The following is a 23168-nucleotide window of genomic DNA, read 5'->3' on the forward strand; positions in this document are numbered from 1 at the left end:
CAAATTGAAATTTGGATATACAGAAATAATAATTGAAATTTGGATATACAGGCAGTGGGGAGAAGAGGAGTTAATGGGGGGAAAAAAGGGACACCTGTAATACTTTAACCCCTAGAGTGCCGGGGAGCTGATCGCGTTCCTCCTGTCTTTCACCAGAAGTGCGGGGAGCGCTATCGCTTATTAAAAGTTAAACAATATCTTCATTCATGTATTCAAAGTCAACATTAATTTTATTTTAACATTATATGTTTTGTTCAAATTTTTTTTCTACTAGTATTTTATAATACAATCAGAAAACAATGTATGTCAAAGATGAAAACAAATGTAGTAAAGGTTTCCTTAAGTTTTTGAATATGTAACTTCATTTACTTGCGAGTCATAATTTTTCTCCTAAACTGCTGTAAAATCAGCAAAAATGCCTTGGCAATTTTAGCATAGTTCCTAGGATACTGGTTGGCACTCAAAGGTTAAACAATAGGATAAAATTTAAAAAGGAAAAACAAATATATGAGTAAATATAAAATAGACTTCTTTGTATTATTTTACAAAAATTCTATAAAAGATAACCAAAGCAGAAACTACAACAATGCACTATGGGGTGAATTACATATATAGAAGTTAACTATATGACGACCATAGCATAAAGACTAGGAGAGGAACATGAAAAAATACTATGTTACATGACATGGTATATATTGTTACTTGAAGGTAGACTTTTATAAGTTAAAATGTTATACTATAAACTGTAAACAAAAGACAAAATAAGAATAATCTATAATAATAAAAGCAAAATATGCTAACTAGACTGGACATCCTTTCGGATGAAGCCGGGGCTACGAGGGAAGCCCAGGTCCTGGATGCCTGCTGGCAGCCAGGGGAAGGAAGGCCTACTCTTGCACGAATTTCATGCATCAGACCTCTAGTTACTAACAAAGCAATGCTGTGGGTTGAAATGTGTCTCCTAAAAAGATATGTTGAACCCCTAATCCCCAGAACCTGTGAATGTGACCTTATTTAAAAATAGGGTCTCAGTTCTAGCTGGTTTGGCTCAATGGACAGAGAGTCAGCCTGTGGACTGAAGTGTCCTGGGTTCGATTCAAGCGCACATGCCTGGGTTGCGGGCTCCATCTCCAGTAGGGAATATGCAGAAAGCAGCCAATAGATGATTCTCTCTCATCATTGATGTTTCTACTTCTCTCTCCCTCTCCCTTCCACTCTGAAATCAATACAAATATAAAAAATAATAATAGTAATAAATAGGGTCTTTGTAGCTATAGTCACGTTAAAATGAGGCCATCAGGGCCCATATTACTGATTTCCTTAAAAGAAAAGGAAAATTTGGTTACAGAGATACACAGGGAAGAAGGCCATGTGAAAAAGACAGAGGCAGATACTGAGTTAGGCTACCACCAACTAAGAAATGCCTGGGGCTACCAGAAGCTGAAAGAGCTAAGGAAGGATCCTCTTCTAGAGGCTTCAGAGGTTGTATGGTCCTGTCAATACTTTAATTTTGGATTATTGTGTCCAGAACTGTGAGTAAATAAATTTGTTATTTTAAAACCATCCAGTCTGTGGTACTTTGTTTCGGCAGCTATAGGAAACAAATATAGAATTAAGTAGGTAATACAAAGAACAAAGAATTATTAACAATTGATGCTTATTAGTGTATTTGTTTAGTTTTAAGTGAAATATATAATTCAATAAACGTTTTAAGTATTCTTTAGGATTAGCATATACTCAGCCTATATAACATTACTCTGCAGGAGACCTCAGGCTCCTTCTCATAACTGAGCCCCAGGCAATTTGTCACCTGTCTTCAAGCTGGCACTCACGATGATACTTACCATCCTACTGCTTTAGAAATATTGAGGCCTTTTATATAGTCAAGTCATATGCATACATGTAACTTTTTAAAATATATTTATTTTATTGATTTTTTGCAGAGAGAAAGAGACAGGGATAGAGAGTTAGAAACATGGATCAGCTGCCTCCTGCACACCCCCGACTGGGGATGTGCCCGCAACCAAGGTACATGCCCTTGGCCGGAATCGAACCCAGGACCCTTCAGTCCGCAGGCTGGCGCTCTATCCACTGAGCCAAACCAGTTAGGGCCATACATGTAACTTTTAAGACTTATGATTCATTATTTGAGGAGGAAAGAGACATATCTGTTTATAGAAATGCATAACAGGGGAATGAGAGAATGAAACCTATCTGTACTTGACCAGTGGAGAAGGTCATGTAAATAAGAGGAAAATTACTTTGGAGGAGTGTTTGGAATATCTAATTTCAACAAATTCATGAGGCAATTAGAGTAAACTAAAAAGATATTTTAGCTAATTCTTGTCTTGATTTGCATTATAATACTCAACTAAAAATTACACTAGTCTTTTTAGTAAGTTAGAAATTTCTCAAATTTGACGTATTCAAAATTTATAATAGTCATTCTAGAATTCGTAGGAGAGTCAAAACCTGCCTATATGGAAGTATAGCAAGAAAATCTGAACAATATCAAATAATGCACCATAATAAATACCTTGTTTGTGGGCCAGAACTTTGTGTTTGTGCAACAAGAACTGGAGTTACCTCTCGACTATTTCCACTCTGTGAGAAGACAGATTTTGTTCCAGTTTGGCCGATTCTGGCAACAGACTGCAAAACACAAAAAGTCTAAGGTTTGTGAATTATAAATTGCATTATAAATAATAAGAGATATATGATGCTCCTATTTCCATTATCCAAATGCAAGATTTCATAATATATTACTGTCATTTGAATACACAAACTACAGTGGGGCCTTGACTTACGAGTGTCCCGACTAACGAGTTTTTCTAGATACAAGCTGTCTCTCGGCCGATTTTTTGCTTTGAGTTGTGAGCTAAAATTCGGGTTACGAGTCAGCTTCAGATACCCCACCGCTAGTTGACGCAGCTAATGTCACAGTGAACACCACAACATCAGCCCAGTATCACATGTCTCACTCGTTCACTTTTTGATTTGACATACGAGTAATTTGAGTTACGAGCTCCGTCACGGAATGAATTAAACTCGTAAGTCAAGGCCCCACTGTACTAATGTCATACTAGAGGCCGGGTGCATGAATTCGTTCACAGGTGGGGTCTGGCTGGCTCACTCCAATGGGGGCAATTGGGGCTGGGCAGGCCAGAGGGAGGGGCCTCGGGAGGTTGGCTGGCCAGCTCCGCCCCCAATCTGGCAGGTTGGCTGGCTGCAGTGTGTGTCATAGTGACCTGTCATTCCAGTCGCTTAGACTTTTATATATATATATAGATTAGAATGAACATCAGCCTATTTCCACATTTTAACCCCAGTATTTTTATCTTTATACTATCCTGTCATCTTTCACTTTAGTTTTTAAGGAAAGGCTCAAATTTCTGGAAGCCATTTATTACAACATCTTCTCCAGTTGGGGCTAATGCTAAAGAATTTTAAGAGCTACTATTCTCAAGATTTATGATCTAATTTAGTATACATAAAAAAATAATATAGCCCCGCTGGCATGGCTCAGTGGTTGAGCTTTGACCTGGAGGTCATGGTTCGATTCCCAGTCAGAGCACATGCCTGGGTTGCAGGCTCAATACCCAGTAGGGGGTGTGCAGGAAGCAGCCAATCAATGATTCTCTGCCATCAATAATGTTTCTATTCCTTTCTCCCTCTCCCTTCCTTCCTGAAATCAATAAAAATACTTTAAAAATATATAGAATAAGATTTTTATATTCCTTCTTTGGCACTTAGTAAAAAAAGTTCATGACTTTGCTTTTATGAAAAAAGTTGAGAAGCAAAAATACTGCTTAGCATTTGTTTTGCAAGGAGCCGTTAGAAGCTTTGAGAGCCTCCAGTAGTGAGAGTGGTAACAGTAAGCTCCTTCCCTGGGAACTACACCCAGCATCAAGCCACCAGAGCATGGAACTGTGTCTATGAGCATCTGTGCTTTATTTTGTGCACTCATTAGCAAGATATGTCCTAAAGTATCAGAAAAACTCATAAGGATGTTATGTATAGTGAAAAACCGGATGTACTTAAGCATTTCAATTGTGGTGAATGAAATAAAGACGTGCATGCGTTGAATTTTGGGGCTGGGAATGCTCAAAATATTTCTTTATAAATTACTTATAATTTATAAATTATAAACACTTATTTGCTTTAAACCATTTTGGCTTACAAAAGGTTTCATGAATACTCTACTTTTGTATAGTGGGGGAAACCTACAGTAGTTAGAAGAGTAGGTTTAAAAAGACGTCATCCAATTATTTTCCAAATTCTAAGGATATTGCTCTTAGAATTAATATTTCTTTCTAGTGTATTCAATCTTTCATTAATTAGTTTCTGCTGTCTAGAGAGGGGAAAAACCCTTTGCTTGCTCCTTTCTGTCTTCTCTAATTTGTCACCTTATTTCTATTCATTTTCTCACTTAGCTTCTTTATAAAGAGATCAATGACTACTGTATCAATGGATGTTTTAAATTTCTTTACTACCAGATAATTTTCTTCAAAACTTACCTGGTACTTTCATAGCCACTGTACATAAATCTCAAACTGTACATTAAAATAATCATGTTTTCATCAGATAAGAAAGCCTAATTTTGGCCTTTCCTGCATTCATCATCACTGATCATGCCTCCTTTTTGAAACTTTGTATAATTTCCAAAATAGTACAGCATCTTTATTATTTGTCATACCATTTCATTTGCTGGCCCCTCTTCCTTCCATTAACTATGCTCTTTAGCTACTTTCTCTTTCCTTAAGAGAGCCTAGCCATTTTAACAGCTTTAATTATTATTTCTATCACCAGGCCTTATTCTTTCCTGTATGATTAACTATCCACTGAATATTTTCACCTAATCTACCACCACCTCACCTATATTCCTTCCTCCTTTTCCTTCTACATTCACCCAAAGGACAAAACTTAAAGTCAATTTGGGCCTTATCTAACCAAGAACTATGTACTACACCCACTACTAGGTTTGATATATATATTTTTTTAATATATTTTTTATTGATTTTTTACAGAGAGGAAGGGAGAGGGATAGAGAGCTAGAAACATCGATGAGAGAGAAACATCCATCAGCTGCCTCCTGCACACCCCCTAATGGGGATGTGCCCACAACCAAGGTACATGCCCTTGACTGGAATCGAACTTGGGACCCTTTAGTCGGCAGGCCGACGCTCTATCCACTGAGCCAAACCGGTCAGGCAGGTTTGATATTTTTATTTTATTTTTTTTAAATATATTTTATTGGTTTTTTACAGAGAGGAAGGGAGAGGGATAGAGAAAGTCAGAAACATTGATGAGAGAGAAACATCGATCAGCTGCCTCCTGCACACTCCTCACTGGGGATGTGCCCGCAACCAAGGTACATGCCCTTGACCGGAATCGAACCTGGGACACTTGAGTCCGCAGGCTGACTCCCTATCCACTGAGCCAAACCGGTCAGGGCTAGGTTTGATATTTTTAGTTGATACTGCATGCAGGCCTACAAGTATAGCTTTTCTAAGAACATCTTGTAATAGGGTAAGAAGAGAACAGAGGCACAAGAGGAAGAGATGTGACTTTTATTATTTGGGCACTGAAATCATATACCTCTCACTTCCTAACTTTTCCTGATTGCAATAGCTTGCCTGGTTCTGGCCTATTTCACCTGGCATGCTAACTACTATGCTACTATGCCTTCTCATAACTATAATAAACTAATTCCCACAATTATTTTTCACTCTTTTAACAGTGCAATACAAGGTAGTTGCCAACTTTTAGATATCACATTTAAAATAATCTACACTTCAACTACTTTGCAGTCTCTTTTCACCACTCTTGGAACTTTTTTCCCCCCACAGACTCTAAGGAAGTTCAGGAATAAAAGAGTAAAAAACAAGAAGAAACATGTCTCTAGAGTGGTAAAGGGGCTATATTGGTCATTCACATACTATTATTATTTATTTAGCTGTCATTTCTTAAACATCTATTACCACATTGTATGCGGGAAACGTATTTATGTTTTATAAATACGTTTCCCGCATACAATGTGTTAAGCACGGCAAATAGGCATTTTACACATATAACCTAATTTAATTATCATAAAAGATACCCTGCATCACAGATATCTTTTAAACAAATAGCACTTTGACCTGTACTGCCATAGATCTTTATAAAAGAATATTATAAAGAGAATCTCAAAACTTGTCCCAGTATTTACTGTAAGAATATTGTCAAATATTTTTCATTTTTTTTTACACATTTCTATATAATAAAAGCCTAATATGCTAAGTGTCCGGTCGTCTGGTCGGCCATTCAACCAATCAAAGTGTAATATGCTAATGATATGCTAAGGCCACTCAACAGCTAGCTATGATGTGCACTGACCACCAGGGGCAGACAGTCGACCGGTTGACCAGTCACTATGACATGCACTAACCACCAGGGGGCAGACGTTCTGACTGGAAGGTTAGCTTGCTACTGGGGTCCGGCTGATCGAGATTGCGTGAGATGAGCCAGACATGCCCTGGAGCCCTCCCGTGGTCCCTCCCCACCTGGCCAACCTCCCACATCCCTCCCGTGCCCCGATCCTGCACCAGTGGGGTCCTTTGGCCTGGCCTGCACCCTCTCACAATCCAGGACCCCTCGGGAGATGTCGAAGAGCCAGTTTCAGCCCGATCCTGCAGACCAGGCAGAGGGACCCACTGGTGCACGAATTCGTGCACCAGGCCTCTAGTTTACTATAAATTTACTACACATCTATGAGTAGCCACTATAAGAATTTTATTATCAGAAACAGCTGGCTTTACATAAGTCAGTCTTTTTTTCATTTTAACACTAGTATACTTAAAAAACAAACATGGTGATGGGGACAAGTAAAAACTATGGCAGGTATATTTCTTATTTATATTCAAAGTGACAGAAACTCTTAATTTCATTAAAAAAACCGTAAGAAATTAAAGGAAAAATCTGAATGTGCTTATTTGATGTACGCTGAAATAAAGAGCAACCAGGTTTGTGTCTCCAATTATAACAAGGAGGCTAGGACAGCGATAACTTTTTACATTTAGATCAATAACTCTAATGCAACAACAATTATATAAAGTTAGATTCTCTATGAAATTGCTTTTAATAGATTGGAATTTTAAATGAATTTTCTTTCATCGGTACCAAAACTATATTTTACACGGAAAATACCTTTTTTGAAGGGGCTCCGGTGGGTGGCACATCAATTACAGAAGATGTATTAGTGTAGTTTTGTAAATAGGATCCATCTCCAGGACTTGGGGTTTCTAATGGCAAAATCCCAAAACTGAGAAGAGGTTGAAATCAAGGTGTCAAAAAGTCATCAAGGCATATATAAAGCAGCAGTATACTAAATTAGAAGGTCTAAAAGGAAGAGAATGGCAAATCAGTCTTGGGGCAGCGAGGATCTAAGGGGCAGATTAAAAATAAGCTATGAATGTAGACTATTCCAACCACCATAACTAAAACTTAAAATACCAAACAAGACTAAACTGAGCAGCAACAACTGATCTCAGGAGATTTATTATAAATAAGAGTGGCTTTGTAAAAACTAAGTTCCCAATGATCAAATTTATTAAAATTCTTGGAATTTATGGGATTTAGACACTATTACAGAGAAAATGTGAATCCACTTATGGATTCAATGAGTTATTGTCATCTCATGTTTATGATATTTTAGTAGTTCCCTGGCCCTGGGACCCAATTTAAGTCTATTCTAGCATATAATTTTTTATTTTGATACTTTTGGATATGTATCCTCTGGGCTGGGTTCCTGTATTTATACATACATATACTTCTAATAATTTTCACAAAATATTTCATATTAATAGGTGTCATTCCTTCCTCCATGTTTTGGAAAATAGCACTTTAACAACAACCATCGTCTGATTATATCATAAACATTTCAACATTCTAAGAGGTTCACTATTCACTGATGCACAAACATAAAGACATCTTTTAATGCATACACTAACTCCATATAGCATATTTAAGAGTTTTTAAATCTTCTCTAATATTTAATATTAAATTTTTATCACAGGTACTTTATTTTTTTACTCCATTATTGACTTATTAAATGCCTCTTTTTCTATATTGATTTAAAAGTTTCATATTATTAGTAATTTATATTACTAATAATATGAATTATTATAAAATAATTTAATATTATAGAAACATTTTAAACTATCTTTTGTCTGTCTTACCTGGGGGTTAATGGGCTAAGAGCAGCTGGTCCTCCTAATAAGCTTCGACCAGTTTTTGGTTTATTTTGAACCTGTTTAGATAATATAGAAGTTCCTGTTCCGAGAGGGACAGTATCTGGTGAAATTACAGCTGAATCAATATAAGACACTGAGGAATCTGTATTCAAGGAATACTTTGAATTGGAAGATTCTAAATTCAGTCTGTTTAATTCCTGAAACAGAAAATTTCTACCATGACATTTACAATACATCATTTAGTTCAGATCATTATTTTTCATTTTCATAATATTTTGAATAATAGAATATGATACACTTACAATTGTGTCCTGGGGTGTTTCTGTAAGAACCGTCTCAGGTTGTCTGTGAGATAAATTATGATTAGATACTACTGTTGTGCAAGAGTTGGGCAGACAGTTGCTAAAGTTCTGTAAAGAGGTTAATTTAAATGTTTGGTCAGGATCTGGCTTTTCACCTGTGAAGGGAAAAAAAAAAATTTGCTTCTGAAGAAGTGAGGGTTAATTTTCCACCCCAGGTATGTATAAATCAGTGGAAATAGGCCTTTTCCAGAGTTTTAAAGTTCTTCTGATTGTTTCACCTGATCAAATTTACCTCCCAGAAGCCCACACATCAATTTATTGCGCAAGTTTACCCCTAAGATAAAGCTGTAAATTTAGGAAATAAACTAAACACCAATGATATTGATTTTAAATATAATAAATCACAGGAAAATGCCAATTTCTGTGTTTATTTTAAAGCAGAAAGCAAAGATCTAGATCTCATTTTGCTCAAGGTAAGGACTAAGAGTAGAGAGTTGAAACCCACTAGAAATATTAAAATTTTAAGCCCTCCCATGTATATAAATACAATGTTTTAAAATGATCCTTCATGCATACTAGAGTATATATATATACTGAAACACCCCATATATTCCAGGTCTTAATTTATATTATTACAGTTTCTGCTTTGGGATTCTATTCATTTCTTTTCTTATCCATAAGCTGTTTTGGTTAATGCTATACTCATAATACAACTCATGCTAGAGGACACAAGAAAGGCTACATTATTCCTGAAACATATGACTCTATCTTATTTCTTGTTCTCAATTTTAACATCCCTTTGGCTTTGAAAAATATTTTTTTCTGAATAATCTGTATCACATTCCAAAAATTAAGCAAGGAAAAAAATAAAGAAGAGGAAATGGAGAACCCCTTCCCCTACAGCCATTTCTATAAACCTACCTATTTCACATAATGATTCAAAGGGGGACCAGAGGAAAGGATTTAAACTAAGGCTCTTTTGGTAACATTCTGATCCTTTGGCAAGCCGATCTGTTTTGCTGTAAAGGCAAACAAATCAATTAGACATGCTATAAAACCTAAGACATATATTATAAGGAAATTTTTGGTACAGAAATTAGTTAAGTCTTATAAAAGTTCTGAGAATATTCTTCTTGATGCTTCCCTAAATCACCACTTTCCCCTTCTTACTATCCTTCAATCTCTATTACTTAGGGCAATTCAAGTCAAAAGTCAGTGAAAATAAACAGAACATGAATTAAAAGGAATGCTAACAAAATTAACAAACTATCATTGCCATCTTGAATATTATAATGTTTTTTATGTACTGTCTGATACTAGAATTACTAAAGGAGATATAAAAAACATCCAAATGTTTCAGTATTATTTTCTTAATTTTTAATATAATAACCTAGTGGTAATTTTCAAAGTGACTTAAATGCTTTAAATATAGCATATTTAAGGGATCAGATTTTCTAACCAAGTGGAGGTGATAGTTCTTAATGAAAGAAAAGTTTATGTTTCTAAGTCAGGTATATAAAGGTTACATTTAGAATATAAACAACATTCCTAAAACCATACATACTTGTAACAACCTGAAAATTATTAGACTGGCATTGTTACCTCCCTTGCTTTTAAATGGGAGGGCAGATGGGGTTGAGGGTTAGTGAGACTCATTGGAGCTTTCAGGCAAAAAAAAAATACTAATCCTCTTATCTGAAGTGGAAATTCTTCATTATACATATAATGGAAAAAATTAAGATACAGTAATTCTTTTTTTAAAATATATTTTTTAATGATTTCAGAGAGAAAGGGAGAGGGAGAGAGATAGAAACATCAATGATGAGAGAGAATCACCAATCAGCTGCCTCCTGCACACCCCTACTGGGGATTGAGCCCACAACCCGGGCATGTGCCCTTGATCAGAATCGAACCTGGTACCCTTCAGTCCAGAGGCCAATACTATCCACTGAGCCAAATCAGCTAGGGCATAAGATACAGCAATTCTTCCAAAATTCTATAAAGCGCCAGATGGCAACTAACCAAGATTTTCAAAAGACTTTTCAAATGAAACTATCAGCTAAAACATATAATCTAAGTGCTGTCAGTGTAATCTCAGAGAACTCTGAAGAGGATCCCTTTGGGGAACTAGATTAGTTTGCTTTACTTCCAAATTTTCAAGTGACTAGAAACTAGAATGATGTACTAAAGACAAGTACCACCAGTTGAAGGATATCTAGCTCTCCATACTTTCCTAATTTGATTCAATAAACACATGGACATGTGTGAAGTGGTTTCCAATGATGGTTTTTATTTGCCTTTCCTTAACGTCTAATGATTTGGCACATCCTTTTATGTGCTTATTTACCAGCCATATGTCCTCTACAGTGAAGTGTCCATTTAAGTATTTTGCCCATTTTCCAGTTTTATTACTATTGAGAATTCAAAGAAACAAAACTTTTTCTATTAAGTCTTTTTTAAAAAAAATATTTTATTGATTCTTTACAGAGAGGAAGGGAGAGGGATAGAGAATTAGAAACATCGATCAGCTGCCTCCTGCACACCCCCCACTGGGGACGTGCCCACAACCAAGGCACATGCCCCTGACCGGAATCGAACCCGGGACCCTTCAGTCCACAGGTCGACACTCCATCCACCGAGCCAAACCGGCCAGGGCTCTATTAAGTCTTTTTTAGTTACCATCTTATCCCTCTTCTTAACCAGGTAGAATTGAGCATTCCCTCATTCAAACAAAATACTGCTCAAATTTTATCACATCATTTTTTTACTGTTATCATAAAAACTTACGAACTTTTGTTTACTGCTTATCTCCTCTACTCTATTATAAATCTCTGAGGGTGAAGAGTGTGAGTTATTTATCTTCATATCCTCAGTGCCAAGTACTGTGTCTAGCCATAACAGAGGATGAATCTCAAAGTTCCTTGAATAAATGACAAGATGAATCATAGTTGCATGAACCAAATTAATAACTCTAAGTCCTTTTATTGAGATAAATGAAGATATTAATATTTTATTTTTATTTACTCCCATTCTCAAGAGTAGTGTCATCTGATTATGAGCCTCCAATTCAAATAATTTATTCTGTTCAAAAAGACATTTTCAAGGTTTTTCAAAACTACTATTAAACTAGTCTCAATTTATCTTAAAACAGATACTATCCTAATTTTTAGATAAACAATCCTCATCCATTTTTCCCATGATATGCAACAGATGACATTTACACAAGTGATGCACTCCTGTAGTCAGCTGAAGAATTCCTGTTACCTCATTACATCTTGACCCCTGTTCCCAGCTCAAAGAGTATTTCAAAATAAAAACAGGTGAGAAAAATATTATTATGGTGATAATATTGAAGTCAATCTCTCTTGCCTTTAAAAGACTGAAATTAAATAAATATAAGTAAATTTATTTACTTTATGGCTGAAACTTTCCTTCAAACCTCCTACTAAGGAGCAGCAGTGACATTTAATATTAGAGAAAAAAACTTCACTCTTCTTTTTCCTCAGTGGATTATATGAAGATACTCTCCTCAACCAGGTAAAAAACCCATCTGTTCACTCAATTGGTAGGCAGTGTGCTGCTATAGCTATTATCATTAAGGCAAAATGGATAGTCAATATGGGATCAGCATCTCTAGTATTTTCCAGGTTTAACAAGGTCATGGAACTAGAAGTCTGTGTACTACTACTCAGCCAAGTGCTACTTGATAAACACAGATCATCACAGGTTTTTAAAATCACAAACCAATGCCCTAACTGGTTTGGCTCAGTGGATGGAGCATCCGCCTGAGGACTCAAGGGTCCCGGGTTCGATTCTGGTCAAGGGCATGTACCTTGGTTGTGGGCACATCCCCAGTGGGGGGTGGTCAGGAGGCAGCTGATCGATGCTTCTCTCTCATGGATGTTTCTGACTCTCTATCCCTCTCTCTTCCTCTCTGTAAAAAATCAATAAAATATATACTTTTTTAAAAATCACAAAGCATTCTAGTATTGGAAACAATTTTCTGATAATTTGAATGATTCTTACCAATATACATGTCCCAACAATGAAAGAGTAAAGCAAGCTGAATCACCAAACTCAGTAACAATATCATCATGGCTTTTCTGTTTATTAAACACTCCACCAGATAAGATCTGTTCCCCTTCAGCAAGCCTTTAAAACACAAATTTACAGACTTTAAAAAGTCAACATAAAAACACATGACTGTAAATACATTCTTCATTACCAATGTACCTCTGAATATAAAGATAGGTAAAATAAAAAGTTCATGTACTTTTACAATACCAATAAACTTGTATTTAGAATCATTTGGGAGACTGGGAATTTATTATCTTAAAATTCGTCTTGCCTTTAAAAACAGAACCAGCTAAATTTACTCTCTGTATGTATAAATCTGGCCTGAACAACATACACAATATTCATGTCAAAAGAAATAAAGACCATTATTCCGGGGGGGAGGAGAGAATATAAATGGTTTTTCATTAACAAACATGGTGACCCTTCTTAGTTTATAATTCCTTGAAATATAAATTTGCAAGCAAATTAAATAAGACTAATATTTTAATTAAAAATTACATACTTAACAAGCCTCAGTCATTTTTAGGTTTATAAATGAAACCTGAATACCACTTTATCTCTTTTTATTTGTCAGTTATGCTTTCTTGACATCGAAAATCATAAGTGTTCACCAAAGGATAAATTTTGGCCTGATTTCAGTATATATTTTTAGCATCAGAGTTTATAATGTTTTGTATTTTAAAGTTTTTTCCAAATCATGCAGAAAACTCTCGAGTTTACATATAAAAGGTAATATCTAAAGTTTTTTTTTTTTACTGTCAGTGAGATTTAAAAAAAAAAAAACTACTGTATAATGATTTGTAAATGGGGTAAGAACTGGCTTAAGACATTGGTAAATTAAATAAACTGATTTTTAAGAATTTAACATTAGCCCTGGCCGGTTTTGCTCAGTGGTTAGAGTACTGGCCCTCTGACTGAAGGATCAAAGGTTTGTTTCCTGGCCAAGGGCACCTACTTGGGGCACATGCAGGAGGCAACCAATTGATGTTTGTCTCTCTCTCCCTTCTCTTACCTAAAAAAAATCAATGGAAAAAATATCCTTTGATGAGGATTTAAAAAAAAAGAAAGAATTTAACATTAGAATCCTTGGAGTAAAAATAATTCAATAACAAATATTTCAGAAATATTATACATATTGTAGCTAGCTTTAATTGAAAAGCCATCAAATAAAATAAACCTGTAAACATACAAAGAAAATATACGCACAGGCTTTTATAATTATGTCTCTAGTCACTTTTACATTATTTCATCTCTTACAGCACAGAAAGAGTTTAACAGAACACAACTACCTATACCTCTAGCTGCCTCCAAATTCAGAACTGGGACAGCTGACTTGGTTTAACTGTAATGTGCAAAAGAAGCACTCTCCAGAATCTGTCCCATTGCATCAAAGAGGTAGGAGTAGTGGTTTGCAAATAGAATGATCTTGAAAGGCAAATAATTACACAATTACCTAGACCCAAGGGAGCATTAATTGCAAGTGAAGTGGTAAGTAGGTTTTCAGGCTTATCCCAATTGGCCTAACAATGAAAGCAAAGGAAATGAAATAACACTTGGAATTTTAGAAAATGATATGAATTAGTTATAACTTAAGTTTCTTCGAAGTTAAATTCTATTATTTATTACAACAACAATGAAATCTTTCCATAACAAAAATAATAATGCTATAGAATATTGTATAAACATTTCAAACTACTGAAATGACAAATCTCTACTACCCAAAAAGAGGGGACAAAGTGAGTCAGAGTTTAACTCATTAAAAGAATTTTATCCCAAATTCTACAGTGTAAGTAAGAATGAAATTAGAACACATTCTTAAAAACTTACTTGCTGAGATCAACACAACATTTTGCAAGCAGGTATTTACATTGTGGTGTAGTACAACTGTGTCCTTTCAAGAGTCTATATGCTTTATATGCCTTTCCTGAGCGATAATAACAGGTTGCCAATAAAAACAAAGCTTCTTCTGAGTGTACTAAAAACACATATGGAAAAAAAAGAGCTATTATTCAGTAGGTTGAATGGTAATCATTGTTTATCTGGCAATAAACAAGTTTGGCAACAAAAAAATTAGGCATGTTATTTAATGTAAAACAATCATTTATTTCCATTAAGGAGAAATACTTTACTGATAGAAAATTAGTTCCCCACAGTCACTAATCATAAGAGAAATGCAAATTAAAATCACGATGAGATATCACCTCACACCTGTCAGAATGGCTATCATCAATAAATCAACAAGCAAGTATTGGCAAGGATGTGCAGAAAAGGGAACCCTCTGTAGGTGGGAATGCATATTGGTGCAGTCACTATGGAAAACAGTATAAAGGTTCCTCAAAAAATTAAAAATGAAACTGTCTTATGACCCAGAGATTTCACTGCTGGGTATACATCTGAAGAAACCCAAAACACTAATATGAAAGAATTTATGCACCCCTGTGTTCATTGCAGGGTTATTTATAACAGCCAAGATATCAAAGCAATCCAAGTGCCCATTACAGATGAGTGGTGCATATATACAATGGAACATTACTCAGCCGTAAAAAAAAGAAAAAAAGAATCCTACCATTTGCAACAGCATGTATGGACCTAGAAGATATTATGTTAAGTGATACAAGTCAGACAAATACCATCTGATTTCACTTATATGTGGAAGCTAAAGAACAAAATAAATGAACAAACAAAATGGACTCAAATATACAGAGAATAGACTGGTGATTGCCAGAGATGAGGGGTTTAGGGAGTGGATAAAAAATGTGAAGGGATTAAGATGTACAAATTGGCAGTTATAAAATGTCATGGGAATGTAAAGTATAGCATAGGGAATATAGTAAAAAATATTACAATAACTATGATTGATGCCAGGTGACTACTAGAACACTTTGTAAGGTATAGGATTAACTAACCACTATGTACACCTGAAACTAATACAAAATACTGAATATAAACTGTAATTGAAAAATAAAAATTAACAAAGGATCAGCTTGCAAAAAAACACATACATAATATTGAATAAATTAAGTAATAATACTATGATAAATTCTTTAAATTTTTTTAAACTACCAAGAACCATATATTTATTGTAGTTATAGAAAGATGACAATTTTCCAGCTACTGTAGCAATAAGAGGAAGTATAAATGACAAAGCTGATGAGTTTCAAGTACATAAAAATTTTAAATATCAGAGTAATATACATAAACAGACTTAAGATTATAAAGCAACAACCTGAGGCAAATATGTAATAATGATATAGCTCACAAAATAGGAATAAATTTAAAACAAACACTTGAGAAAATAACCGTTAATCTCTTAGTTATAAAAATGCAAGACAAAATATGTCATAATTCTCAAGCAAAAATACATTACAATGGTCAAATGTAATAGTGATAGGCCTATGAAGCAAGTCTTATACTATTGGTGACACCCAGATTAGTGACACCTCTCTCTGCTGTGTTATCAACTGGGCAAAAAGTAATTTGTTGTAGAATTGACTATTTGACTTGTAAATTCCATTTCAGAGTATATAATCCAAGGAAATGACTTAAAAGAAAAAAAAACTATACATAATTACATTAACATCTTAGAGAATTACAATAAGTTTAATGACAGAAACAAAATATACATTACTAGATGTTTATTGAACATTTATTACCATGCAATAAGGCTGTGCCAAGTGTTTTAAATACATTATTTTATTTAATTCTTGCAATTTTTTTGTTGTTGTTTTTCACATTTTTTAATTTAATTCAATTTTATGAGGCAATTATCTTTAGTTTATAGCTGAGAAATCTGTAATACTCAGACATTAAGTAACTTGCCCTAGGTATACAACTGCAAATTTAAGTGACAGAGTTAGGGTTTTCACTTGAAGCCAGAGACTCTAATTCATGCTTTTGGCCACAGAAAATAAACTCTGTTCTAATAAAAAACATGGGGGGGGGGGGGGGGGGGGAATACTTAAAGATTGGAAAAGATTAAATAAACCATAGTGTAAAATCTGAAGCAACTCTATAGTTATTAAAAGTAATATATATGTGAGCTACACAGATACAGGGAAAAGTTTTTATGAAATAGTATCAATTGTAAAGAAAAAGAAAAAAGCGATACTCAGAATTTTGTTATAGTCATAAAAAGGGATGGTGTTCATATATTTAATTTATTTAGGATTTTACAGAAATAAATATAGTACAAACCTTCTGCATATAGTCGTTCTGCAAGGAAAACTGCATCTCGGTAAGCATAATGGTTTAGTGCTTGCCATATAGCAGCCTGCAAGAGGAAGAAAAGAACATAAATATATAAATACAGAGTTTCAAGGAAGCTCCTAGCTCAGAGCCTTGCATATAATCCCCAAATCAACATCCCTAATTTAAGTGATAAAACTTCAATGTCCGCAGTGCAAACTCAAAGTGTGTTAGATAAAGCTCTTCAGAGATGGTTCCAAACATACCTGAATTCACTCACTGGACTTTCCATGGACTTTTAGGCCTCTGTGTCTTTGTACTTCCTTTTCTTGCACTAGGCCCGGCTAGTGACTAGTGACTAGGGAATGTGGGCTCCCTCATTCCTAAAGATCCAGCTAAGATAACATCTACTTTATAAAGCTTTCCTGGCTGATCTTTAGCCATTTTTTTTTGGTAAACATACCTCTTCTAGTATAAACACTCATATTATATGCCAGTTATTCATTTGCAGGTCTGCCTACCACACTAAATTATATTGCTCTAAACTTAAAGCAGTGGTTTTCAACAATTTTTCATGATACACATAAGGGAGATATTCAAATATATGCTATCTTCCGACAAAAACTTCCCCATTAAATTAGCTTTAATGCTACCCTGTTCTCAGCCACTCAAGGAAATGTTTTTACTGATTCCATCATGACTTACCATGAATGAAATGATAAAGCACTTGGGTGGGATTGGGGTGTCTTTTCTTTAACTTTTCTGAACTGGAAGGCTCCAGTACTCATTCATTCAATAAATATTTACTGAGTGCCCACTATGTGCCAAGCACTTTCTAGACTCTGGGAGTACAATAATTAACAAATAGTTTCTGTTCTCATGAAGCACATTTTAGTGTTATTCCTACATAGATCAGTGGCTATCAACCCTTGCTTGATGGTGCTCTACCTCAAATCCACTGAATCACAACCCCTGGAAGTTGGGATTGAGTTTAGATAGCCTTTTTTTTTTAAACCTTTTTACGGGTAAGCATTCAGGGTTCAGAACCATTCTTCTCCATTTCTAAATAAGTAGTTCTCCCTCCTTTTATAGCATACTCTTTTGAAAACTTATGAAAGCAATAGGGCTCTTCAGAAAAAAAAGCACATGCAGCCTGACCGGTTTGGCTCAGTGGATAGAGCGTCGGCCTGCGGACTCAAGGGTCCCAGGTTCGATTCCGGTCAAGGGCATGTACCTTGGTTGTGGGCACATCCCCAGTGGGGAGTGTGCAGGAGGCGGCTGATCGATGTTTCTCTCTCATCGATGTTTCTAGCTCTCTATCCCTCTCCCTTCCTCTCTGTAAAAAAAATCAATAAAAAATATATTTTAAAAAAAAAGCACATGCACATATATACAGAAAATCTGTATACAGTGTTAGGGGTTCACAGATATCCTGGTTCATTAAAAATCACTCATCTAGCTGATGGGAGACAGTATTAGAGCCTGATTATATAATAGGTGCTCAATAAATATTTGTGGAATTACAGTTAGATTAAGTTCCCCCTTATCCATGGAAAATATGTTCTAAGACCTCCCAGCAGATGCTTGAAACAGCAAATAGTATCAAAACCTACAGTATATATATTTTTGCTATACATATATACCTATGATAAAGCTTAATTTATAAATTAAGACATAGTAAGAGACTAACAACAATAACTAATAATAAAATAGAACAATTGTAATACTAAACTGAATTAAAAATTATGTGAAAGTGGTTTCTCTTTCAAAATATCTTATTGTTCTGTATTCACCTTTTCATTTAAAGGAAGCACTTAGCTTCTCTTTGGCTTATCTGAATTGCCTTGCACTTTAGAGCTTTATTAAGTAAAATAAGGGTTACCTGAACACAAGCACTGCAATACCTTAACAGTCAATTTGATGATGAGAAGGCTAAGAAGTGACTATTGAGCAGTAGTGTATACAGGGTGAATACAATATAAAGGGACAATTCACATCCTGGGTGGGATGGAGCAGGAATGTGGGAGGTTTCATCATGCTACTCAGAATAGTGTGTAGTTAAAATAACTTATGAGTTGTTTATTTCTAGAATTTTCTATTTAATGTTTTTGGGCCACAGTAGAACATGGGTAGAAGGGAACTACTGTACTTGAAAGGGGAAAAGATAAGTTACTGACTTAGAAAGATGTTTTCTCTTTGCACAGTATAGATTACTATAGTATCTTGAGGATCATTGCTGCTGCTAAGAGTGGGAGAGGTGTTCCTTATTTGAAAATCAAACTGCTCAAGGTCACACCTGTGACCTTGCATGGTGCACATGAAATAATGAATGTACTGATAATTCAATTTGGGTACATTATGGATTTAAAAGGTTTTTAATGTGCTGATTAGTGAGTCACCATCATTTACAGAATTGTACCTAAAGAAATATACCTAGAATCTATTCCCTCTTTTATAGTCCCAGTTCATAACAGAATCTTCTGTCCTTTAAATTCTTAAGTTTCCTAAGTGGTTTTCCTGCCTGCAAGCTGTTATGCAATCCATCCTGTCTTGAATTATCTTCCTCAAATGTAAATATTACCACTGCTAAACAGAAGACCAAGGTGAGAGGTTTGGTTCAAATCGACTTTCCACAACTTACTAGTTCTATGTCTTGGGCAAGTAATTTCATGTCTGGTAAGTCTTAGTTTATTCGTTCAAAACATAAGACTCCAATAAAGTACATAATAGTTCTGAGCACATACCTAATAATAACTCAATAAATTTTAGCTGCTGCCATCCTCATTATGATCATCATGTCTTCCTCTTTGATCAAAACTTTCTAATGCTTTCTCTTGGATAGCTCCACAAAATTTACAAAATAAATATCTACAGAATAAAGCACAAACTCCTTAGTAAACTATTCAAATCCTATCTGACTTTAGCCTTCATTTTTCAGCTGTTTTCATATCTCACCAAAGCTGCCTATGATTTAGAACAAAATGCCTCTATAGCTCCCTAAACATCGATTGTACTTTAATATTTCAGAGTTTTTGCTAACACTGTTGCCTCTGTTTGGGCTGTCCTTTAACTTCTATCTCCTGAAAGCTTAATTAGTCTTTCTTCAAAATTCAATTTACACATCCCTCTGCCTTTGGCGAAGCCCTCACTGATCTATCCAATGCAATGCTGATTACTCCCTAAGAGGTTCTAGACAGTTTGTTTATGCTTTTTAAAAAAATCAGGTTGCTTATTAGATTTAGTTATATTATTTGGTTAACTAGGTTGCAGTTTCTTGAAGACAAAAACCAGATTCGATTTTTCTATAGAACTACAGGCCCGGTGCATGGATTCATGCACTGGTGGGGTCCCTTGGCCTGGTCTGCGCCCTCTCGAAATTTGGGACCTTTTGGGGAGTGTTGGATAGCCAGTTTTGGCCTGATCCCCACAGGCCTGATCCAGACAAGAGGGAGCCCGATCCTGTGCTTTGAGCGTCTGTCCCCTAGTAGTCAGTGTGCGTTATAGCACCAGATGTTTGGTCGCTTAGGTTTTTATATATATAGTTCCTGGTTAACAAGTTATCTCTCTAGTTATCTTAGATAATTGCTCTTAAACATAATAAATGTTCAATAAATGTTTGTTGAATGAGTGTTTTGGAACTCTGAATCCATTTTCATTTACTGACCTATAAATTTTTATAAACAATCTGGATGTAAAACACAAGCTAAGACATTCCTATTATAATTAACTTGTAATAATGTGAGTAAAAGGGAATATTAATACTGACAATATAAAATACAAAATAACATCTAGTTGTTTCTTAAACAGCCTAAGTGCCCATCAGTAGATGAATGGATTAGAAAACTGTGGTACATCTACGTGATGGAATACTATGCTGCTGTAAAAAAGAAGGAACTCTTACCATTTGCAACGGCATGGATGCAACTGGAGAGCATTATGCTAAGTGAAATAAGCCAGTCAATGAAGGAAAAATACCACATGATCTCACTCATTCATGGATAATAGAGACCTTTATAAACTTTTAAACAATAATAGATACAGAGGCAGAGCTGCCTCAAACAGATTGTCAAACTGCAGCGGGAAGGCCAGGGAGGTTTGGGGGGCAGGAGGGAGGGGGGTAAGAGATCAACTGAAGGACTTGTATGCATGCATATAAGCATAACCAATGGACATAAGACACTGGGGGGTAGGGGAGGCCAGGGGATTGTCAAGGGCAGGGGAAAAAAAAAAGGACATATATGCAATACCCTTTGTAATACTTTTAGCAATAAAAAAAAAAAAATCCTCACCTGAAGGTATTTTTCCATTGATTTTTAGAGAGAGTGGAAGGGACGGGGAGAGGCAGAGAGGAAAACATTGATGTGAGAGACGCATTGATTGGTTGCCTCCCACACGCACACTGACCAGGGTGGGGATTGAGCCTGGCAGAATGAAACCTGTGACCCTTCAGTCCGTGGGCTGATGCTCTAACCACTGAGAAAACTGGCCAGAGCTGTTTTTCTTGACACAATAAGCAAAACATTAAAAAGCAAAGGAAGCAAGAATCTGGCAAGGAGATATGGTTGGTCTGACAGAAGGGCTGGAATAGGTCAGGTTTGGGGGTAATAAACTATCTTGGTGTGATCTATAAATATGTGGAAGATATCCAAATTTTTCTGGTTAATAGCAGCCTAGATTGTATCATATACTTCCTTCCATATTACTCAGATCATATGCCTTATCATCTTACTTAATATGCCTACCACTTCTGAAACACATCATTCTTCCATTCAGTAAACATTAATTGGAGTATCAACTTTGTTTGCTATATGATCCTGATTTCAGTAAAAACTTAGCCAACTTGAGAAAATCAAGTTCTGTAGATGGACTGTACAAAGCCTTAACCTTTTGGATTTTCAGATCACAACTGACAATAAGAAATTACGTCCCTAGCCAGTTTGGTTCAGTGGTTGGAATGTTGGCCCACAGATTGAAGGGTTGTAGGTTGAATTCCAGTTGGGGAGGGTATAGGAGGCAACCAATCGATGTCCCTTCCTCACATCGATGTTTCTCTCTGTCTCCACTCGCTTCCTTCCACGCTCTCTCTAAAAAAAAAAAAAATCAATAGAAAAAATATCCTTGGGTGAGGATTAACAAATAAACAAAAAAAAGGAGCCCAGACAGTGTGACTCAGTGGTTGAGCATCGACCCAGGAACCAAGAGGTCACGATTCGATTCCCAGTCAGGTCACATGCCTGAGTTGTAGGCTTGATCCCCAGTGGGGGATGTGGGGGGAGGCAGCCAATTGATGACGTTTTTCTTTCATCAATGTTTCTATCTCTCTATTCCTCCCCCTTCCTCTCTCTCTCTCTCTAAAAATCAATAAAAACATATTTAAAGCCTGGCCAGTGTGGCTTCTTTAAGAGGGGGGAGGGGAGAGAAAGAGGAAGAGAGGGAGAGAGAGAGAGAGAGAGAGAGAGAGAGAGAGAAAACAGCAATGTGAAAGAGAAACATTAATCAGTTGCCTCCCATACTTGCCCCATTGGTGATCAAACCCACAACCTAGATATGTGCCCTGACCAGAAATCAAACCCGCAACCTTTTGGTATACCAGATGACACTCTAACCAACTGAGCTACCAGCCAGGGCTCCCTGAATTATTTTTAAAGTGTTTTACTTGGCCTTTGAATTCTTTTCACCTTATGATCCATTCTCTCCCTCTGAGCTTTTCACAAATCTGATCTGATCATATTACCCCTTTGCTAAAATCCTTCAGTGGCTTCTAAATGTCCTTAACAATAAAAACTAAAGCCAAACTAGGCAGTGCAGAATAGAACATGCTTCCCTCTACAGATCATCTTGTATCATGTTTTCGTATGCTCTCCATGTTAGTACAATGACCTTCTTTCAGCTCCTCAACCTGTCATGTTACCCTCCTGCCCCAGGTCCTTTAACACACAATTCACTTTACCCTTCATGCTCCTCTTTTCCTCCAAAGTCCAAACCATGCAAATTCTAGTCATTCTTTGGACTTCTTTCTCTGGGAAGGCTTTTTTTGGGACCCCCAGATGAGGTTAGGCATCCGTATTATACTCTCTAATAGCACCAAGTACCTTTTCTCTGTAATATTTCTCACTGTTGTAATTTACATTTATTTAGGAGTACCACATAATATCTTCCTCACTATAATATAAACTCTAGAAAAGTAGGGACATCTGTTTGTGCTTGCTATTATAATCCCATTATCTATTGTGTACTTTTTTATTTTTAATTTTAGAGAGGAAGGGAGAGGGAGAGAGAGCCAGAAACATCAATGGTGAGAGAAAATCATTGATCGGCTGCCTCCTGCACACCCTACACAGGGGATGGAGCCCACAACCCCGGCATGTGCCCT

General features: G+C 35.9%; 1 protein-coding gene across 7 annotated transcripts in view; it reads right to left on the reverse strand.

Annotated features, from left to right (window-relative positions):
- The window catches only part of CDC27 (cell division cycle 27), a 50119-nt gene that overhangs the window by 17316 nt on the left and 9635 nt on the right, over window positions 1–23168 (reverse strand). For 3 of the 7 annotated variants that reach the window (XM_070392910.1, XM_070392909.1, XM_070392914.1), the window contains exons 2-9: window positions 16805–16880; window positions 14438–14585; window positions 12560–12685; window positions 9455–9552; window positions 8534–8688; window positions 8217–8428; window positions 7186–7300; window positions 2537–2670 (exon numbers count right to left, since the gene is read on the reverse strand). In XM_070392910.1, coding sequence (XP_070249011.1) covers window positions 2537–2670; window positions 7186–7300; window positions 8217–8428; window positions 8534–8688; window positions 9455–9552; window positions 12560–12685; window positions 14438–14585; window positions 16805–16880 — 1064 coding nt within the window. The remainder of the gene's footprint in view (window positions 1–2536; window positions 2671–7185; window positions 7301–8216; window positions 8429–8533; window positions 8689–9454; window positions 9553–12559; window positions 12686–14437; window positions 14586–16804; window positions 16881–23168) is intronic. The other 4 variants (XM_070392913.1, XM_070392912.1, XM_070392916.1 and 1 more) reach the window with 3 other exon arrangements.

Source organism: Myotis yumanensis, unplaced genomic scaffold (assembly GCF_028538775.1).
Source record: "Myotis yumanensis isolate MYYU_CA2020_CCGP unplaced genomic scaffold, mMyoYum1.0.hap1 SCAF_16, whole genome shotgun sequence".
NCBI lineage: Eukaryota > Metazoa > Chordata > Mammalia > Chiroptera > Vespertilionidae > Myotis > Myotis yumanensis.